The sequence below is a fragment of the Polypterus senegalus genome, chromosome 12 (assembly GCF_016835505.1).
Source record: "Polypterus senegalus isolate Bchr_013 chromosome 12, ASM1683550v1, whole genome shotgun sequence".
NCBI classification, from domain to species: domain Eukaryota; kingdom Metazoa; phylum Chordata; class Cladistia; order Polypteriformes; family Polypteridae; genus Polypterus; species Polypterus senegalus.
In genome coordinates, this window is record NC_053165.1 from 51,929,046 (window position 1) to 51,948,640 (window position 19,595).

Sequence of the window (19,595 nt, forward strand, 5' to 3'; positions counted from 1 at the left end):
GCTGCTGAACTCACCGCAGCCATCCCTTTGTACAGAGCAACACCGTCTCAATAGACTAAGGGACGACAAGAACAGCTGTGCTGAGAGTCTTAACCCGGTCAGTTAAACAGACATGCCCAGTGATTTTCAGTCATGTAATCAGTGACATCGACATGCCCCACCGCTAATCATTTATGTGGCATCAGCTTTAGGGACTTAACAGTGAATTTTGCTTTGCTGTCACCCCTTGCTGAACTGAGAGCCCCCATTCTGAAGTCACACAGGGATACTACTGTGAGCTTGTTTGAGCAGGTCATTGTTGAAGTCGGCCTGGGCTAACTAAGAAGGTGAGACTACCTTCTCCTCTTCAGTCGGATAAAGCTAATTTGCTTGTAATCAAGAAGCAACTACTCTTCAAATGACAACATGAGGCAAACCATAAGAGTTAACATTTGAGTTTAGCAAATTAAAGTTAATAGGATCATTCTATTCAGGTTTTGTCCATCAGACTTTGCCACTATGTTACAAATTTGATCATACTCAAAACTTTGTTTTTTTTTCTTTTTTCAATAGAAATCTGCTTTAAAGTAGAATGTTTCTTATTCTCATTGCATCAAATAGTACAAACGTTATGCCGTAGCCTCAGGCTTAATACGGAAGATGAAGAAACATTCAGCAACATTTGTCATTCTGTGGTCCATTCTTTACTCCCTTTTGAATCCTTCACTTGAAAGTTTCAGAAAGTGCAAACATCCCACCCTCTGTTAGGACATTTTCTACTTCAGTTGATACAGACCCTAAAAAGTTTATTAAAGTTTATTGAACAGTGTCATCTCCAGGCAAAGGAGTAGCTTCAGTGACAGACTTTTCTCACTGTCTCGCTCCACTGACAGACTGAGGAGATCGTTCCTCCCCCACACTATGCGACTCTTCAATTCCACCCGGGGAGTAAATGCTAACATTACTCAAAGTTATTGTCTGCTTTTATATGCATTTTTATTACTCTTTAATATTGTTTTTTTGTATCAGTATACTGCTGCTGGATTATGTGAATTTCCCCTTGGGATTAAGAAAGAAAGTCTGTCTGTCTATCTACCTTCAATGTTCCCAGCAGAGCCTTTATCATAGTTTAGATAAGTTAAAATGTAATCTTGTGCAGAAATTAAATACATCTCACATATACATAATTTCTGGTGACAAGGAATGGAACTCAACCTTGGCAAGCAGGGCCTTTGTAGGTTTCAACGTTTTCTAAAGTGAAAGTGCTAAACATCCCGTCCCTGCTGCAGAGACATATGCAGCTCATCACAAATCCATTCTGCTTTCACCAAACGCAAGTTGAACGGAAGTCTGCGTCATTCATCTAAAACGTGATTTCCAATAGCAAGTCCTCATGCAAATACCACAACGAGGAGTCAAAGGATTTTCATCTTTGTAAACAATTTTATTAATGATGTTTTTTTTAACTTTAATTTCAAATATCAAAGTCTTCTGATGAAAAATAAATATGGTCAAATCACTATCTGGCGGTGATTTCAAAAGCAACTTCAACTGGGTCTCCAATGGTGAATGTGTTTTCCATGGAAATGTCACTGAACAGGATTATGAAATGATACTCGTAATCCTTACCAAATGAGGAGAAGTCCATGATAGAATTTGTTGATTTTCAATTACAGGAACAGGTTTGATATAACAGTTTTAAATTGTAGTTTGTAGAACAGTTGTAACTAATAAAAATAACCTCAGAAACTCTGTTAGAGCTATCCCGTGGTTGAAAAGAAAACGACTACAATTAGGCCTTATAAACCTGAAATTTGGCCATGCTCACATAAAACCTACCTATTCCCTTTAAAGCCCTTCTAAGTTTCTGGTTTGCAGGGCTCACCCATGGAGTTGTTAGTTATTTGCATTGAGTGTAGGATATTACTAGGAGTGCCAGGAGACCCTCAGTGAAACCTTCCACTTAAACAAAGCACTCGGAATCTGCCCTTTCTGACTCAAAGCGAATCACAGAAAGGGAATTCATCCTCTAGACTAATGGTAATCTTTTACCTTGATAGGATCCATCCCATGAATGGAGTAAAAGTACCAAAAAATGAAAGGTTCCAGCACTTGTTAAGGGAGGCGGTGAAGAAAAACGTCCATTTTAAAAGAGCCCAGGGGCTTCCAGTAGCTTCTGTGTAAACATGGAAGGCACTCCAAAAACACAAAAACAAAAACACTGAGCAAAGAGAGTCCAACTGTTTACTGACTGAGGTCAGCAGAAACTCCTGAGCTGTCTTCTTCTCTTCTTCTTATGGTTACGAGACTTTCTTCCCACACTGGAAGCTTAGCCAAAGTGTTAAAATAACATGCTCTGCCTGCGCATCTTTCCTTGGCCTGCAAGAAGAACGAGAGAAAGGGATGTGAAGAGAGTCAAGTAGAATTAACGGACTGTCACAGTGGTCACTTCAGCCAAACAATGCAAACGTGTGTCTTCACAAGGTGGCATTTTCAATTTTCAGGTTTGTTCAGCTGGAGTAGTTGTAATAAATCGCTAAACCTACTAAATTAACTGACCTCTGTTACAATGAGAAAAAAATGACAAAAAAGTATGGTAAAACTCCTTCTATCCTGTCCCGCTGAAATGATGCTGCAGCATTTCCTGTTTCTTCTGTCATCCTTTTTTAAGACAACTCTTTAAGCAAAAATTAAAAGGAAACTAACAGTACTGGACAAAGTAATGCTCTTCACTGGAAATTCCATGTTTAATCAAATTATGACAGTGCAGACGCAAATTCTTTTTGCCCAAAAGAGAACACTGGTGGGCCAACAATTAGGATCTGTGATGAAAGCTCAAAGTTCCAAGTACAGTACATATTTTTTTAATTTTGCGAAAAGCTACCAGATTAAAGAACAGAAGAAGACAGAAAGACAACCAGACAGGTGGAAAGATGACGTGCAACAAGTAGAGCTTATTTACCAGAGTGGAGACAACTCAACCAGTGGATGGCGAGGTAAGAACGTGAGACTGTGTCTGGATCTTCGCTCCATCTTTCTGGATAACTTCAGAAGGGGTAGAGCCTAGCTTATGGGATACTTACAAGAGAAAGAGAGGGGATCGGGATAGTAAAAGAGTGAGAGAAAGAACATAAAAGCAGCAAGCACTGCAATGATAAACAAGGCCACATCAGCAGAGAGGACTGAACAAGAGAGGACACTTTTTTAATGGAAAGGCCATCGTGAAAACCCATACTTAACTGGGGAAATGTCAACAAGAGACAAAAAAAGGGATCATTTGAAAAGAGATGGTATTCCTCTGAACCTTTTCTTTCCTAGACTGCAAAGACTTTACGTAATTCCAAAAAGAACACAAAAAATGCCAACAAAACCTTTCACAAATGCAGACAATACAACAAGAAAAACAACAATTTCCTCAGGAAACATACACATATCCTTACCTATGTCTGTGTACCCAGATGATCGCTTTCCAGGGTCTTTCTGGAGCTGAATATCTCTCACACAGAAGATAGACGCAGCTGTAAAATTGGAATATATTTACATTTTACAATTTGTATACCTAATACAGCTAAAAAGGACTTATAGATGAAAAGTGCAAAATGCATCCCTTATTTTTGCAACTGAAGCAGTGGCTTACTCCGAGTCACATGTTCAGTCATTAGTACTGAATGTGCCAGCAAGCTTATATTTTACAAGTCAACATTCAAACCCACACAAAGGTATGATTGCAAGGGGCAAACTTTTTGGAAACCAGGAATTGTGAATAAGTAGGTTTGAAATGGAACAGACATTGTTCAGATTTTATTCTAAATTTAAAGATGCAACGCCTATGAGAGTCTGAAAGCAGCTGGCAAGGACTTGACAATATGAAGTCTCCAACATCACAGTCCTCATTGCAAATGTCTGTCTATGGTAGCAAAGTGGACAGTGTAGCTGGCATGCAATTAGTCTAGTATCTTAGCAGGGCTGTCTGAGATTCTAATAAGAAATTGAGGTATCTCTAGAGCTACAAGTGCAGGGACAGATAGGAGCAGAATTACATCAACCTAAGGTTGCAAAGACACAAATGGTGTTTTGTTCAACAACAGAAGATCATTAACAAAATAGATCAAGTCCCTTGCAGATGTACAAGTGGCTCTTACTGTCTGGTAATGTCTGGACCTGATCCCCCAAAGTTTTAAAATATGCATGATGAAGAGCCTCTTCAGCAGAGCTGCGCTTTTTGGCTTCAAACTGCGGAGAAAAGGAGGGAAGTGTAAAAATAAAAGGAAAGTTGGAGAAACAATTACAAGCACATCTACTGTATATTTCTAATTAACTTCATCACAAAAAACTGGTCTTTCAAAAAAGCTACTTCTTAAGTCGTACTTGGTGCTTACTCTATATTCATGCAAAAGGGAGGACCTTACTATAAGCTATACAGGGCCCACATGGTTGGTGCCTAAACAGGCAACCTCATTACATTTAACTGAATATTGAACATACCTGAAGAAGTTTTGCCAACAAATCTAGGCCATCACTATCAATCCTGTAACAAGACATAGGCACATCTGTTAAGGCATGTTGAGGAGATGTTTTTCAGGAGATACTACTTAATACCCAGAGATCAGCATGAAATACTGCATATAAGATACAAGGATCACTATTAGCTGTGCTGTTTGAGTACATGCCTCCAATTAAGAGCTCCGGATTTCAGAAAGCTCTGAAGAACTAGCCAAGAAAACAAAACAAAAGTGATCAAAGCATAATGTTTTTGCATTGATTAGATTTGCAGTACCTTGGTGCATGGTTTACAAGTGGTTCTGCCTTGTAATGTGGGAAATTGTATGACTTGAATTCCTCATTGGTGGTGATCCCCGGCCACGTTTCTTCTGAAGGTGTGCCTGTAGACACAATCAGTGATGTGTGATTGAGGGCTCATAAGCAATGGAAAAGAGACACGATTAGTCTGAAGTCCTGACATCAGTTGTTAGTACATTTTGCACTGATTACTTTTCAGTACAAACATCATTGGGAAGGAAAGTGAGAAACAGAAGTCTAAGGTGGTCCTTGGATTTAATGGCTTGGTTTTTGTCCTGACATGCAGTGTATGTAACTTTCTAAGTCATGTCCCATCAATTCAGTTTGCCACTCAAGTTCTTGACACATCTTAAGGATAATTAAAGCAAGTACTGTCATATGAAAAAGTTTGGGAACCCCTCTTAGCCTGCATAATAATTTACTCTACTTTCAACAAAAAAGATAACAGTGGTATGTATTTCATTTCCTAGGAACATCTGAGTACTGGGAAGGGAATCCATTCCCAGACAGGTTTATCCATTCCTGGGAATTTGGGAAGCCTGCATGTCATTCCCAGGAATCCCGGGCTCCCGGGGATGACACAGTGCACAGGCATCTCACATGTGAACGGTTTTAGAACAACCAACACTTATTTTTAATAAAACTACTGCAATATGTTGACACCAATAAAAGACTAACCTTATCTACAAGCAGTTCATGCTGTCATACAAGTACATGTATCTAGTTCAGGGGTACCCACACTTTTCGGCTTGTGAGCTACTTTTAAAATGACCAGGTCGAAATGATCTACCTACATTAAAATGCTATATATATATATATATATATATATATATATATATATATATATATATATAGCACAGTTTAACTGTCAAATAATGCAAAGAGTACGCGACACGTGTTTCGCCCTTTACGTTGCGCCACGGCGTGTGGTTCATTTATTTGACAGCTTATAGATCGGTGTAATTACATTTATGGCATTCGTAGTCTGAATCACAATCTGATTGTATGGGTGCATGTGGGATGACCAGTGTGTTAGAAGGAAAGAGATCTCAGACCGGCCGCCCTGTATGTCAATCAAGTGACAAATGCAAATATGATAGACTAACGTTTAAAAAAAAAATTTTTTTTTTGATCAGATACTGATACACTTGTTCTAAACGACGCCTGCGCTTGCCGTTGCTCTGAAACACAGCCATTTCAGCTTTTACTGATGCATTCACTTTCTTGTCAACATTCTGTGATGGAAAGTTTCCTGGTACCGCTAATGTGGATGCAACAGACTGACGCATTGCAGTTTCAAGTTGCTGTTCAAAGCTGTTGTCTGACAGACGTCAATGAAGTCTGCCCTGTTCCGGCATTCGTGGTTGACTGAATTAATCTGCAAAACACTACACCAAAAAAACTATAACTCTGATTTTTAATAAATTTGCAAACCTTTCCGAAAACATGCTTTCACTTTGTCAGTGTCATGAGTTATTGAGCGATGATTGATAAGAAAAAAGGGTAAATTTATCAGTTTAAATGTACATACACAATAGAGTGTACAGAAAGTGAAGAGGTCAGAATATTTTCTCAATCCACTGTGTACTTGAAATATAACATAACATTTCAAATTCAGGGTTGCATGGTACTATAGCTTATTCCAGTTATACTAGGCATGAGGCAGGAAACTCTCTTGGACTGCATGTCAGTCTAGATATATTTAAATAATCAAACAAGAAGGCACTATACAATAATTAGCAATCAATATGTTCTTATAGCAATGTGAAAGCATGGAGGAATATCTAGCAGCAGTCTCTATCAAAATTTGAAAATTAAAAATCACTGGATTGTGGCGTCTGTAACCTGTCATTATTAATGTTGCTCATCAGGCCTATAATGATCATTGTTGATAAGCAGGCCAATGATAGTAGTGTCAACAGAAATTTAATAATGCATTTGGAACTGTGTTTGTTGATGTAGTGATAGGAAAACAAGGAGTATAGCACATCCTCTATCATGACTGTCTTGAAGATCAATATGGAGGAAGTGATGATGCCAATTTACACATGCTGGGGCCTACATGCTATGAAGTTTAAAATCCAGTTAGAAAAAGTGTCACTAATAAGTAACTATTTCATGTGCTAAGCTATAGTCTATAAATAGTGTCATAGCAATTTCTATTATCCAGGTGTGCCATGATGATATAAAATGCTGGGAATATGGCTCTGAAGACAGGTTGTAGTGATAAGGAAATTGTAATATTACAAAGTTAGGTCCATAAATATTTGGACAGAGACAACTTTTTTCTAATTTTGGTTCTGTACATTACCACAATGAATTTTAAATGAAACAACTCAGATGCAGGTGAAGTGCCGACTTTCAGCTTTAATTCAGTGGGGTGAACAAAATGATCACATAAAAATGTGAGGCAACTAAAGCGTTTTTTTAACACAATCCCATCATTTCAGGGGCTCAAAAGTAATTGGACAATTGACTCAAAGGCTATTTCATGGGCAGGTGTGGGCAAGTCCGTCATTATGTCATTATCAATTAAGCAGATAAAAGGCCCAGAGTTGATCTGAGGTGTGGTGCTCGCATGTGGAAGATTTTGCTGTGAACTGAAAACATGCGGTCAAAGGAGCTCTCCATGCAGGTGAAAGAAGTCATCCTTAAGCTGCGAAAACAGAAAAAACCCATCTGAGAAATTGCTATAATATTACAAGTGGCAATAAGTCTACAGTTTGGTACATCCTGAGAAAGAAAGAAAGCACTGGTGAACTCAGCAACGCAATAAGACCTGGACGTCCACGGAAGACAACAGTGGTAAATAATCGCAGAATCATTTCCATGGTGAAGAGAAACTCCGTCACAACAGCCAACCAAGTGAACACTCTCCAAGGAGTAGGCGTATCGATATCCAAGTCTACCATAAAGAGAAGACTGCATGAAAGTAAATACAGAGGGTGCACTGCAAGGTGCAAGCCACTCATAAGCCTCAAGAAAAGAAAGGCTAGATTGGACTTTGCTAAAGAACATCTAAAAAAGCTAGTACAGTTCTGGAGAAACATTCTTTGGACAGATGAAACCAAGATCAACCTCTACCAGAATGATGGCAAGAAAAAAGTATGGAAAAGGCGTGGAACAGCTCATTATCCAAAGCATACCACATCATCTGTAAAACACGGTGGAGGCAGTGTCATGGCTTGGGTGTGCATGGCTGCCAGTGGCACTGGGACACTAGTGTTTAATGATGATGTGACACAGGACAGAAGCAGCCGAATGAATTCTGAGGTGTTCAGAGACATACTGCCTGCTCAAATACAGCTAAATGCAGTCAAATTGATTGAGCGGCGTTTCATGATACAGATGGACAATGACCCAAAATATACAGCCAAAGCAACCCAGGAGTTTATTAAAGCAAAGAAGTGGAAAATTCTTGAATGGCCAAGTCAGTCACCTGATCGTAACCCAATTGAGCATGCATTTCACTTGTTGAAGACTAAACTTCGGACAGAAAGGCCCACAAACAGACAGCAACTGAAAGTAAAGCCGCTGCAGTAAAGGCCTGGCAGAGCATTAAAAAGGAGGAAACCCAGCATTTGGTGATGTCCATGAGTTCAAGACTTCAGGTTGGCATTGCCAGCAAAGGGTTTTCAGCCAAGTATTTGAAATGAACATTTTATTTCCAGTTATTCAATTTGTCCAATTACTTTCGAGCAGCTGAAATAAAGGGATTGTGTTAAAAAAAATGCTTTAGTTGCCTCACATTTGTATGCAATTTTTTGTTCAACCCACTGAATTAAAGCTGAAAGTCGGCACTTCACCTGCATCTGAGTTGTTTCATTTAAAATTCATTGTGGTAATGTACAGAACCAAAATTAGAAAAAAGTTGTCTCTGTCCAAATATTTATGGACCTAACTGTATAATGTATCCCAGCATCAATCAATCAAAGCACTTCTTGAACCATATTGCATTTAATGTGGTTAAGAGTTACTCTCAATTCAAGGATGTAAGAATAAAATGAGCTAATTTGACATGCCTTCTAATTTTATACTGTAGTATCCATTAAAAGGCACTATGTCGAGAGAATTGGAAATTGCCAGAGTGTTCACTAGAATCATTACGATGCATTATTCTTAGTGCCAGATACAAAATACTCTGGAGCATTACCTATTGGTAATGATTTGTTAAGTAACTGTTCAACTAAGTATTTACATAGTAAACAAACATGCGCACCATGGTAAAATGCAAGGAGCTGTAATAATTATGGATCAAAAAAATGTTAATGCTAAAGAAAAAGAGCCCTGCTGAAGCCGACCAAAAAAGAAAAAAAAAAATATATCAAATAATGTGTGTTACTTGATGTTACTATGTGTGACTGTTTCTGCCTAAGACTGTGACCTAGGCATGGTGGTGACCCTTAGAGCCACAATATGTTGCTAGTCTAAATATGTGCTATCAATTAGTGCTACCTGGGAAATCTGGTCTAAGGGGACAGGCCATGCAAAAAAGAATTCACAACTAACCCTCTGGAATTTAGCAGATTTATATTTCACTGGTGAGTACCCATTACCAGGTAACCCACTTAGCCTGGTCAAGCTCAGCCTGAAAAAGTTGTGTCTTATTCTAAGTAGGTAAGAGGTGAGAAAGCTACCTCAAATGAGCTCAGCAACCTCAGGCTGTTGTTTACAAGACAGAGTAGAGAATGATCGTGACACTGACTGATGAACTGGTGCGGCGAAAACAGTTTTACAAATGTTATTTATCAGGAAGAAGCAGAAACTAAGCCTACAGACAAAGCTGACAAATAACTAGTTTGTCTGCATTCTCAATCGCACCTAAGGTCACAAGTTCACAGCAGTGACTTAAAGAACGTGAACTCTAGCAGACAAAACAAGGATCCTGACCATGTTTGCTGGGCTCACTCCCTGTGACAGTGTGAGGAGCTTAGTAATATGAAAGGACTGCTGAGTCTCCAGATTGAGAGAACCTAGTTGAAGTCGCTTGGTCATGTAGTTAGGACACCCCTGATTGACTCCTGTAGAACAAGTCATGGTCCATTGGGAGAAGGCTGTGGGGCAGATCCATGACACACTGTACGGAATATATTTCTCAACTGTTCTGGGAGCATCAAGGTATTCCCCTAAAAGGGCAGGAGCAAGATTTTAGGCATAGGGTGGCCTGGTCAGTACAGTATAGCATGTTGCCACTGTAATCCTTCCTAGGAATTTCAGCATAAAAATGAATGAAAATATGACTACCCAGGTCACTTACCTAGTATTCGGAATATCAGATGAAGTTGGTCTTCAACTGTGGAACCAGGAAACAATGGTCGTCCAGTCATCATTTCGTAGAAGATGCAGCCCACTCCCCTATGCACAAAGAGGTAGAAAACAACACATTAATCAGGTCAAACCATTTTATTGGGAAGGGTAAGACACTGATAGCACTGGCTGCTAGAACTATTAAAAATGGCAGGATATAATGTACACAAACTAAAACATTCAATATAAACAGAGCTCTTCAGTATTTGACTTCTATTTGATTAAGACATGCAAAATAAGTTTTCTTAACTCTGCCCATTAAGATTGTAAACTCTGTTAGCACGAATACACTTCTAATCTCTTAATTTAAAAGGATGCTGTCAAGGGTTGTGATTAAATCTAGTAAACCTACTGAAAATAATTTATCAGGTGAGAAAACTTTCTAAACCTAAAAGAAGGTCAATAATTTGAACAAATTCAAACCATGTACACAGACATTTTCTTAACAAGACTCTTGACTGAATGCTAGAAAGACCTGGGAAGGAGATGAGAGAAAGATAAGACGGGATCTGTACAAATGTGAAGCCAGAGCTTTGGACACCTCAAAATGAACTAATTTCTTTTTTCTTCTGAATTTGTTTTTAAAATCAGAAAGCAAAAGAGAGTGGTACGTTGTTTGAGTTACTATTTCCAACTCCAAACCCTATTCTGTTTCCCTGGTTTGTTTTTTAAGATATAATTGCCCTAAGGGTCTCTACAATATCCAGATTAATAGTTTTAACACATTTCATATTAGCATATAACACAGGACTTACTCTTTCTGTTCAATAAGTATTTCAACTAGTTTACATACCACATGTCAATAGGTGTTGAGTACTCTGTGGATCCCAACAGGACATCTGGGGGTCGGTACCACAAAGTCACCACTTCATTGGAATATGTCTTAGTAGGAACAGACTTGGCCCGAGCTAGACCTGAAAAATAGAATAGTTGAGAGAAACTTATATACAGTTCTGACAAAATGTGGTGTGTTGTTATTCAGTGAGCTTTACAAATGTATTAGTGAACTGATGAGTGAAAAACATCAGTGTTACATTGACCCAAAAAAAAGTGGAAATGTAATTTAACTTTTATTGTTACCAAGTGTCACAAGGTTACTTACCAAAATCTGCCAGTTTCAGTTCCCCTTTCTCATTGATCAGAAGGTTCTGTGGCTTAAGGTCACGATGCAAAACCTTTCTCCTATGACAATAAGATAAGCCACGAAGCAATTGGAACAGGAATAGCTATAAAAAAATAAAAAATAAATTAAAACAATAAAAATCCTTTAAAAACCTAAAATTTGTAGCATGAAAAAATGGGACAAGACAGCAAAATTATTCCAAAACATTGGAAAGATGATCAAAACTTGTGAAACCCTTTGAAAAAAGCAACTAAGTACAAAAGGATGCAATGTTGTATTAGTGGGAAACAAAAATATTAAAATAGTTAAATGATTTGTTGGACTAAGGTAAAAGACATTTAGTCTTAGGAGGATTTTAGTGTTCAGTTTGATCAGGGCCTAATTTAAACATAGTGAGGCCCTATGAACTGTGACGCTGTAGATGCACAATTTGGAAAGTGTTAACAGACATCAAGCTTATGTAACAACAGAATTTGGCAAAAAAAAAAAACAACAAACCAAGATACACAAAAACTTGTGAGTTGCTATTCCATTAAAACTGCATCAAACAAAATAAAAAAAAAATCTGAAATTTTGATAGGCCCTTTTACACTGTGAGGTCATGAGCTGGATCTTGTTTAGTTTATGCCTAAATCTGGCCTTGAGTTTGATACACTAGAAAACTCTAATACTTCAGGCAGTAAGAAGTATTAGGCTAATAAAATATTGTCTGCTACTCTAAAACTCTAGCATTTAAATTAAGATATGTATTTGTTAAATTATCACCATACTAGTAAAAATGTGTTTTCTCTAGATATATCCATTTTCCTTCCTTCTGGTAAAACACGCACTGATTTGGTTGATTGTGCCCAGTGATGGGCTAATGCACTCTCTGACTCTCCTGCCTTACAATCAGTGTTGCTGAAATAGGCTCTGGTCCCCATAAATCCTTAAAGTGGTTAAGAAAATGGATGGACAGATGAACAAAAATTTAAAGTCTCTCCACTTAACACTTGCACTACCTTTGATACAGCGGTGTAGGTTTTCAGTTTGCCTTATACATTGGCTGTATTCACATTTCCAGAAACAACCACTTTGTATTTTTGGTTGAGTAACACCAACGGTCATTAAAAAAAAAGATATTTCCGTATAATGTGAAAAAGCTGCAGATGCTTGCTGGAATGGGCGCATCCCTGGATTGATAAATGTAATCATTAAACATCCATCTTTTTCAGAAATACTGTGGCAAGGTATCCTTGGAATTTAATGGATGTTTCAGGCAATTCACAACACAGGGAACCCGAACATTTTCTCACCGTAATGATATCTCACACTGCCACCTGATGGAATCTTCCAGATTTACGTAAAGTACGCACACAAGTATAAACAGTACACCTCTTTCATAACGGTAGCGTCTGCTGGAGCATGCATCGTGTGAAGAATAAACTCAGCCTAAGAAGAGAGCAATTGTCTGTGACCACCACCTGCAAAACCATTCCCATTTTGGGGCTTTCTTGCTGTTGCCTTTCCAGCAGGTGCCAACCTCACTAGGTCATGTGTTTTGGCAGTTATAGATGTCTTTTGGGTTGCCTTTGATCCAAATTCACTTCCTATCCTCTTAAAAGAAATACAGTGTCTGAAATTAGCAGCAGAAGGGATAATCTAAGAAAAAAACACACTGTGTGGTATCATATACAGTACTATATTTCTCAAATGAAGATTCAATGTGCATCACTGGAAGGATCCTAATCCATTTCTCATAACTCAGCATAAAGCGATGTCTTATGTGATGTTAAACTGGAAAAAGTTAAATTCTCTTTCAAGAACTTTTTAGAATTTGAGACGAATTCGTTAATGTAACTGCAAAATAGCTTGCCGGATCTTCACTTGATTTTTGTTGGTATTTTATTAGATACAGTATAATAATTCAAATTAAGCCTTTTTCTGAAACAGTTCTCAGCTGTGAGAAGAGAAGGACGCTGTGTGTTTAGTTTGAAAGATGTTTTTGTTTTGTTTTTTTTTTTTCTTCAGTGCTTGCACAGCTCCATTGTCCATAAGTATATCTTTGACTTAATTGTGTGTTACTGTGTGCATTTTGTTCTCTTAAACAAAATTCAATGAAAAAATAAAAACATTTTGAAATTGTCATAACTGCCCATGTAAAGTACTTCCTTAGAAGTCATAATCAGCCTGACAATAATACAGTAAATGTTTGTATCAGTATTTTTTTATGTCAGTTGCCATGACAGGCTCATTTGCATTAAAATTAATTTATATGTCAAGTAGTACATATCAATCCAGACATAATCCAACATAAAAATACCTTAACATTGTAGACACTCATGATGTTTCCACAGTCATCCATGTACTGCTTCAAATCCTTGTCCTGATATAGGGTTGCGATGCGCCAGAAGAGAGAAAGAAAAAATACTGATGTTAGGAGCTCTAATCAGACACCATTTTAAAATAAACATCCTTAATTAAATATGACTCAATTGGCTGCTTTCAATATTTATCAAAGACATTAGGATGAGGGGCGGCACGGTGGTGCAGTGGGTAGCGCTGCTGCCTCGCAGTTAGGAAACCCGGGTTCCATTCCCGGGCCCTTCCTGCGTAGAGTTTGCATGTTCTCCCTGTGTCTGCGTGGGTTTCCTCCGGGTACTCTGGTTTCCTCCCACAGTCCAAAGACATGCTGGTTAGGTGCATTGGCGAATCTAAATTGTCTCTAGTGTGTGTGTGTGTGTGCGCGCGTCCTGCGGTAGGCTGGCGCCCTGTCCGGGGATTGTTTCCTGCCTTGCACCGTGTTGGCTGGGATTGGCTCCAGCAGACCCCCATGACACTGTAGTTAGGATGGAGCGGGTTGGATAATGGACATTAGGATGATTACATTTTTAGCATTTTTTCATTCTTCAAAATGTTTTTCTGAATATGGTTTTGAATTAAAAAAAATTACAATTATTCTGTACTCCAGTCACAAGCTTTGTTGTATATTCCACGTATCGACCATTACCTTTTTTCTTTCTCAGCTCGAGGCTGAGTCTTGGAGACAGTCATCATTTCCTTTTAAATGTTAAGAACTGTTTTAACAGTTATGGCTGACGGTTGTTTTAACTTTTTAAATGTTGAAATCACAGATTCATAAACATTAGGTTTTTCTGTCATGTCCAATTTCAGTTATTGTCATTTCCTATTGTTTCATCACATTTTTTTCAAGACTCATAAGTAAACAGTCCAAGCCATAAGATTGGGAAGAAGAGGATTTGGTGCCCATTTGAAGATACAACCATTTTCAAGTAAATTCTCAGAAGTGAACTCTAATTTTGCAATGCCAAGAAAATAGAATTATACAATGCAATAAATCAAAGGACTACACTTGTACTTTTCATAATACAACACTTACTAAAACCAAAAAGAAGAATCCAGTAACAGGAGCTAGAGAAGAACATTCTCTAATTCTTAAAATCTACAAAACGTTGGCTTATGGGCCAAGTAAGAGCAAAAATTGGTCAGCTGTTCAGAGCACCACTCTGTTTTTGTCCTCAGTGAGGAAAGGCAGAAATTCCAGCTACATTCTTCGCAAGACCTAGGTCTTTTGGGAACACTCAGTTCAGTATGATCCTAAATCAGAATATACACTGAAATTGTCTCAAGAACATAAAAATCAGTGTTCTTTAGTGGTCCACTCAAAGTATGAACCTTAGTCCAATCGAAAAGATATGGCAGTAGTTGGATATTGCTGTTGCAACAACACCTCTCACAGAACTTGATCAAGCTTGAGAAATTTTTTGCCAGGATTGAAATGTAAATTTATTTTGTTTAATTTATTAAGTTTTTTTTAACTTCAAGCTTCTTTAGTCCTTCTATTTTGCTTGCTGATATTTTAAATGTTACAGAACCGACCCCTACTATGTCCAGAAGAGTCTTTTAAACTTCAGCAAAATTAGAACTCTGTTTCACTTGTGGAAATATTCTGACTTGTCCAGCTAATGTTACAAATCTCTTGGTAATGACATTTTGCAATGAAGAATAGAAAAGAACAGATATTATATTGACAAAAATGAATGCTTTAAAAATCTCAAACATATTGGAAGGTGAGTATCTATTTTACTTTATGCAAACATTTTGACTATTATTTCTAGCTGTCGTGTATATTTATCAATAGCAAAGAATTCCAATTAAACATATCAATATTTCATTATATAACAAAAAAAGATAAAATCTCTCTCTCTCTATCTATCTATGTAAAACCCAGGCACCACAAGTCTACAAATCAGACAGCATACATACTAAGAGAATGTTACTTACCAGATACTCAAAAACAAGAGTTAGAGACTTGTCTGTGTGAATAATGTCATGCAAGGTCACAATGTTTGCATGCTTTAGGTCTTTAAGTAGTGACACTGGAGAAACAAACAGAGAAAAAGGCTTAGTCATAAAAAATAAATAAAAAACTAAAATGTGAAATATGAATCTAACTTCACTTTTGTAGTGCGATAAACTGAACACATTCATTACTTATTATGAGACACCTAGACATCTGCATGTTATTTCAGAGGGCCAATCTCACAAAGAAAATCTGTCAGCAAAATGATTACCACCATTCAACACGTCACATTTCAGCACCCTGAATACAAGATCAAGCAGTCAAAGGGCCCTGGCATTACAAATTAAGAGATGCTACGCTGAGCTGTATTTGGTATGCATATGGAAAACAGCTTTTCATTCAGATAATGAGATGGTTGGCAAGCTGTGCAGGGTTTGACATTCACAAGTACAACAGCTTCTCTTGCATTCATAAGAATTGCTAAAAATTGTTATGCAGACTGCAGGCCAGTGATTTTGTATGGCACTGAACATAAAGGAGGCTCATACCCTCCCGAATGGCTGTACAAGGAGCACCTTCCTCATGCTCTAGTCGAATCTCCTTTAGCGCCACAAGATTGTCAGTAAGCTTGCTCCTCCCTTTAAATACAGTAGCGTAGGTTCCCTACAGAGATTAAGAACAGAGACAGTCACCCATACAGACAAAGCACTGGAAAGGGTAACCATAAACGTGCAATATTAAAAATACTACAATTTGTTACTTTATTGATTTAAAATATTTATTCCATGTACTGAATGCATGATTCATTTCTATGATATCATGAGTTCTTCCTTTGTCTGACATTAGTTAAATGTCTTCCCATCTGTGCCTGTCTGAAGTAACTTCAGCAACTAAATGTTTCATGCAAAATTGACCCTTTTTCCCCATAATTTACTGTGCTACCTCCCAGAAAGTAAGGTAAGGTACCCCCTATGAATCTAAAATCATTTCCTACCTCTCCCAGCTTGTCCAGTTTGATATATGTCTCCAGCTTTCCAAAGCCAATCTCGGACTGGAAGGAAAATAGATGTTGATGAGCCATGTTTAAAAATTCCTATGCCAAACCTGTCATTTACTCATGTAACAGCAGATTACCCCCCTATCCCTCTTACTGTTAAACAGACAAATTGATATTCAGTGACTTTCTGATATAACTCTACATCACACTATTAAAAACATGTCCAGGGACAGGCAATGTTTAATTAAATAAATTTACAAATGAAACACTTGTATACTTAAATACCTACAGCTACTTTAATCTGGGAACAAATTACCATGATTTCTATGACAAACATTTATTAAACTGAAAAAGTGCTTGAAGACTGTAAGACCTAATTTCTTGTCCAGACATTAAGCCATTAACCTCGTTCCACTTAGCCTTGCTGAAGAATTCTTGTTTTCCAATGTTACTAAGACTGTTGCCAAGTCCAGTCACCAATTCCATATCTTATGTTGTGCCATATCACTACAACCTCACTGTGTCTGTCAGGGGTGTTTATTTGTTTAGGAATTTGGATAAAAGAAGTGTAACCAGAAAGATGTTATTTAAAATTCCTGCAGGAGCACTAAAACTCTTAGATCTGTGCAAGTGTACCAGGCAAATACAGAGAAAAAGTCCTGTAAATCCACAGAATATTTTGTTCTTTTCTTGCAATATAAACAATTACTCTTGGAGCCTTTCACATACATGCTGAATCAAATGTAATTATGTCACATATTTTGTTCATTCACCTATACAGTGAATTCAACAGGAACTGACAGTTTCTGAAGAATGGAATTCTAATTGGAATAATGTTGCTTTAAAGAAATTTCAGGTCTCTAGTGAAAGGTCTTAGCCTGTCAGATTCTCTGTAGCTTACTGAGCTAGAGACTCAGCAAAACATCAGTGCAGATCTTCCCATTTTGAAGCTGTCCCATCTCCCTGCCTTCTCGTTGCTCTTGTGGCTGCAGGCAAAAAGCTGCAAAGATAAATTCCCATTATACCGTAAAGCTGAAGCATGAGAGAGGAGGTCAGATTATCCAAGGTCTCATTACAGGCACTGAGAGCTTTTTTGTAAAAATGTATTTATTTGGACATGGGGATGATTTTGCAAAAAGTAACACAACTTTTGTGCAAATCATTCCAATGCCTTGCACGTTCATTGTTAAAGGTGTAAGCAGCAATCCTCCCTGAAATAAAAAACTCTTTCACACAATATGCATACGGGCAGCAGGTTTTGTCACAGGTTATCTGTTATTTTGCTTTAACATTTAATTTGATATAATTTAGAAGTATTTTCTCTTTTGTTTACTTATTATAGGAAGACATTTTGTGAAAACGGCAACAATATACACAACATACCAAAAACTATTCTCTTTCTGTTCATTAGCAAATGAGTGCCTGAAGAAATGTGGCTACACAGACAGCCAGCTACATAATAAGCAGAAACACTTTAGCCCATCCACATTGCACAAATTAATATCCCATGAACACCTATCTTCAATTCAAATGCAATATTCCACATGAAAGGGCTTCCTGTTTGTGGACTACTTTTATTTTCCACAATTATTTATTTAACTACAATTTAGCAAAAATTACATGCATTTTATATGTTGTAAGCATACAACGGGGGAGTAAATGCGAACATTAATTTTATTTTAATTCTTTTCATTTTTATTACTATTTAATTTAATATTGTTTCTTTGTATCAGTATACTGCTGCTGGAGTATGTGAATTTCCCCTTGGGATTAATAAAGTATCTATCCATCTATCTATCTAACTGGATGACCTGACGTGTGGATTATGCAACACGAGAAATGTGAGATTTTAAAGGACATTTTTTGCTGTTGTCCAGTGTTGGTCAGAACTGCATCCCATTCCAACACAAATTTTGTTATGTCCATTCTCCATGAAAACATGTAAATTTCTTCTCAGCCATCACTACAAACTACATGGAATAAGTAACATACAAAAAAAATCATTTGTGGGTGGCATATTCCTTTTAAATGGGTTGCAAAGGGCACAAATCAAACATGAAAACAAAAGCCTTAAAACTTACTGAATAAGTATTTTTTTTCAAGTCAGCAGTATTATTGAGTAATGAACTGTGTCTTAAGATTTCACACATATTGTAAAATATAATATTAATTCTTTTTAAGTAAACAAACAGATTCAGAAAACTTAAACAAGACCTACTGTGAATCTCATTGCCCATCTCCCACTGTGGCAAATGTTCAACCACAAGGTGCGTTTTACTCCAGCACAGGAGTTCTAAAATTTTTAACTCTGAGGACTTAATTTAGAAAATTAGTACTGTACTGGGACTCAAGCAGATGATTATTATGATAATGACATCAGAGTCACACAGAGACCAAGAACACTGGCCACATAATAAAAAAGTAAATGCTTTTGATTTGTTTAATTTATATTTCTCATACAAATATTATTAAAAGACAAAAGTGGGAAACAAATGTATTGTTATAACAATATTTCACCTACCAATTTCCAAACCCACTTATCCTATGCTGGGTCATAGGGCAGCCGGAGCCCATCCCAACAAGTACATGGTGCAAGACTGGAACAATCACCTAAACATAGTGCCATCACAGTCCAGTGTGGAATGAACACACACACACACATGCACGCACGCACACACATATCAGGGGCTAACTTAGATTTACCTGTCCAATTAACTTGCATGCCTTTGTATCATGGGAGAAAGCTAGAGCACCCAGAGTAAACACATGAGCAATTTTGAAAGGAACATGCAAATTCTGCACGGAGCACAACTGAGGCTTGAACCTAAATCAATAATTATCATTCAAAACAAGAAAAGATTCCTGAAGTATTTCACTGCCAGTGGAAATTCTTAAGTGTAAGATTTAGTCAAGATGAGGGAATGAAATTCTTAGGGTGTGGTACAAGGATATGAGGAATATTTAAAACATTGAAAGGATGGTATGAAAGGTCACTTAACATATTTACTTGACTCATGGCACCAGCTATGGGATGAAGTCGTTCAAAAATTATTTAATCATCTGGCTTATTTTCTTTGTTTTGCACA

The 19,595-nt window shown here is 37.5% G+C and overlaps 1 protein-coding gene across 8 annotated transcripts in view; it reads right to left on the reverse strand.

The window, feature by feature from the left end:
• Positions 1-1,402: 1,402 nt before the first annotated feature.
• The window catches only part of LOC120540427 (cyclin-dependent kinase 17-like), an 82,521-nt gene continuing 64,328 nt past the window's right edge, over positions 1,403-19,595 (reverse strand). For 6 of the 8 annotated variants that reach the window (XM_039771225.1, XM_039771221.1, XM_039771222.1 and 3 more), the window contains 13 exons: positions 16,507-16,563; positions 16,061-16,175; positions 15,494-15,588; positions 13,512-13,574; positions 11,189-11,312; positions 10,880-11,000; positions 10,037-10,134; positions 4,757-4,862; positions 4,465-4,507; positions 4,122-4,212; positions 3,420-3,497; positions 2,942-3,057; positions 1,403-2,358 (listed from right to left, as the gene is read on the reverse strand). In XM_039771225.1, the coding sequence (XP_039627159.1) occupies positions 2,957-3,057; positions 3,420-3,497; positions 4,122-4,212; positions 4,465-4,507; positions 4,757-4,862; positions 10,037-10,134; positions 10,880-11,000; positions 11,189-11,312; positions 13,512-13,574; positions 15,494-15,588; positions 16,061-16,175; positions 16,507-16,563 (1,092 nt within the window). In that variant the 3' untranslated portion in view covers positions 1,403-2,358; positions 2,942-2,956. The remainder of the gene's footprint in view (positions 2,359-2,941; positions 3,058-3,419; positions 3,498-4,121; positions 4,213-4,464; positions 4,508-4,756; positions 4,863-10,036; positions 10,135-10,879; positions 11,001-11,188; positions 11,313-13,511; positions 13,575-15,493; positions 15,589-16,060; positions 16,176-16,506; positions 16,564-19,595) is intronic. The other 2 variants (XM_039771228.1, XM_039771224.1) reach the window with 1 other exon arrangement.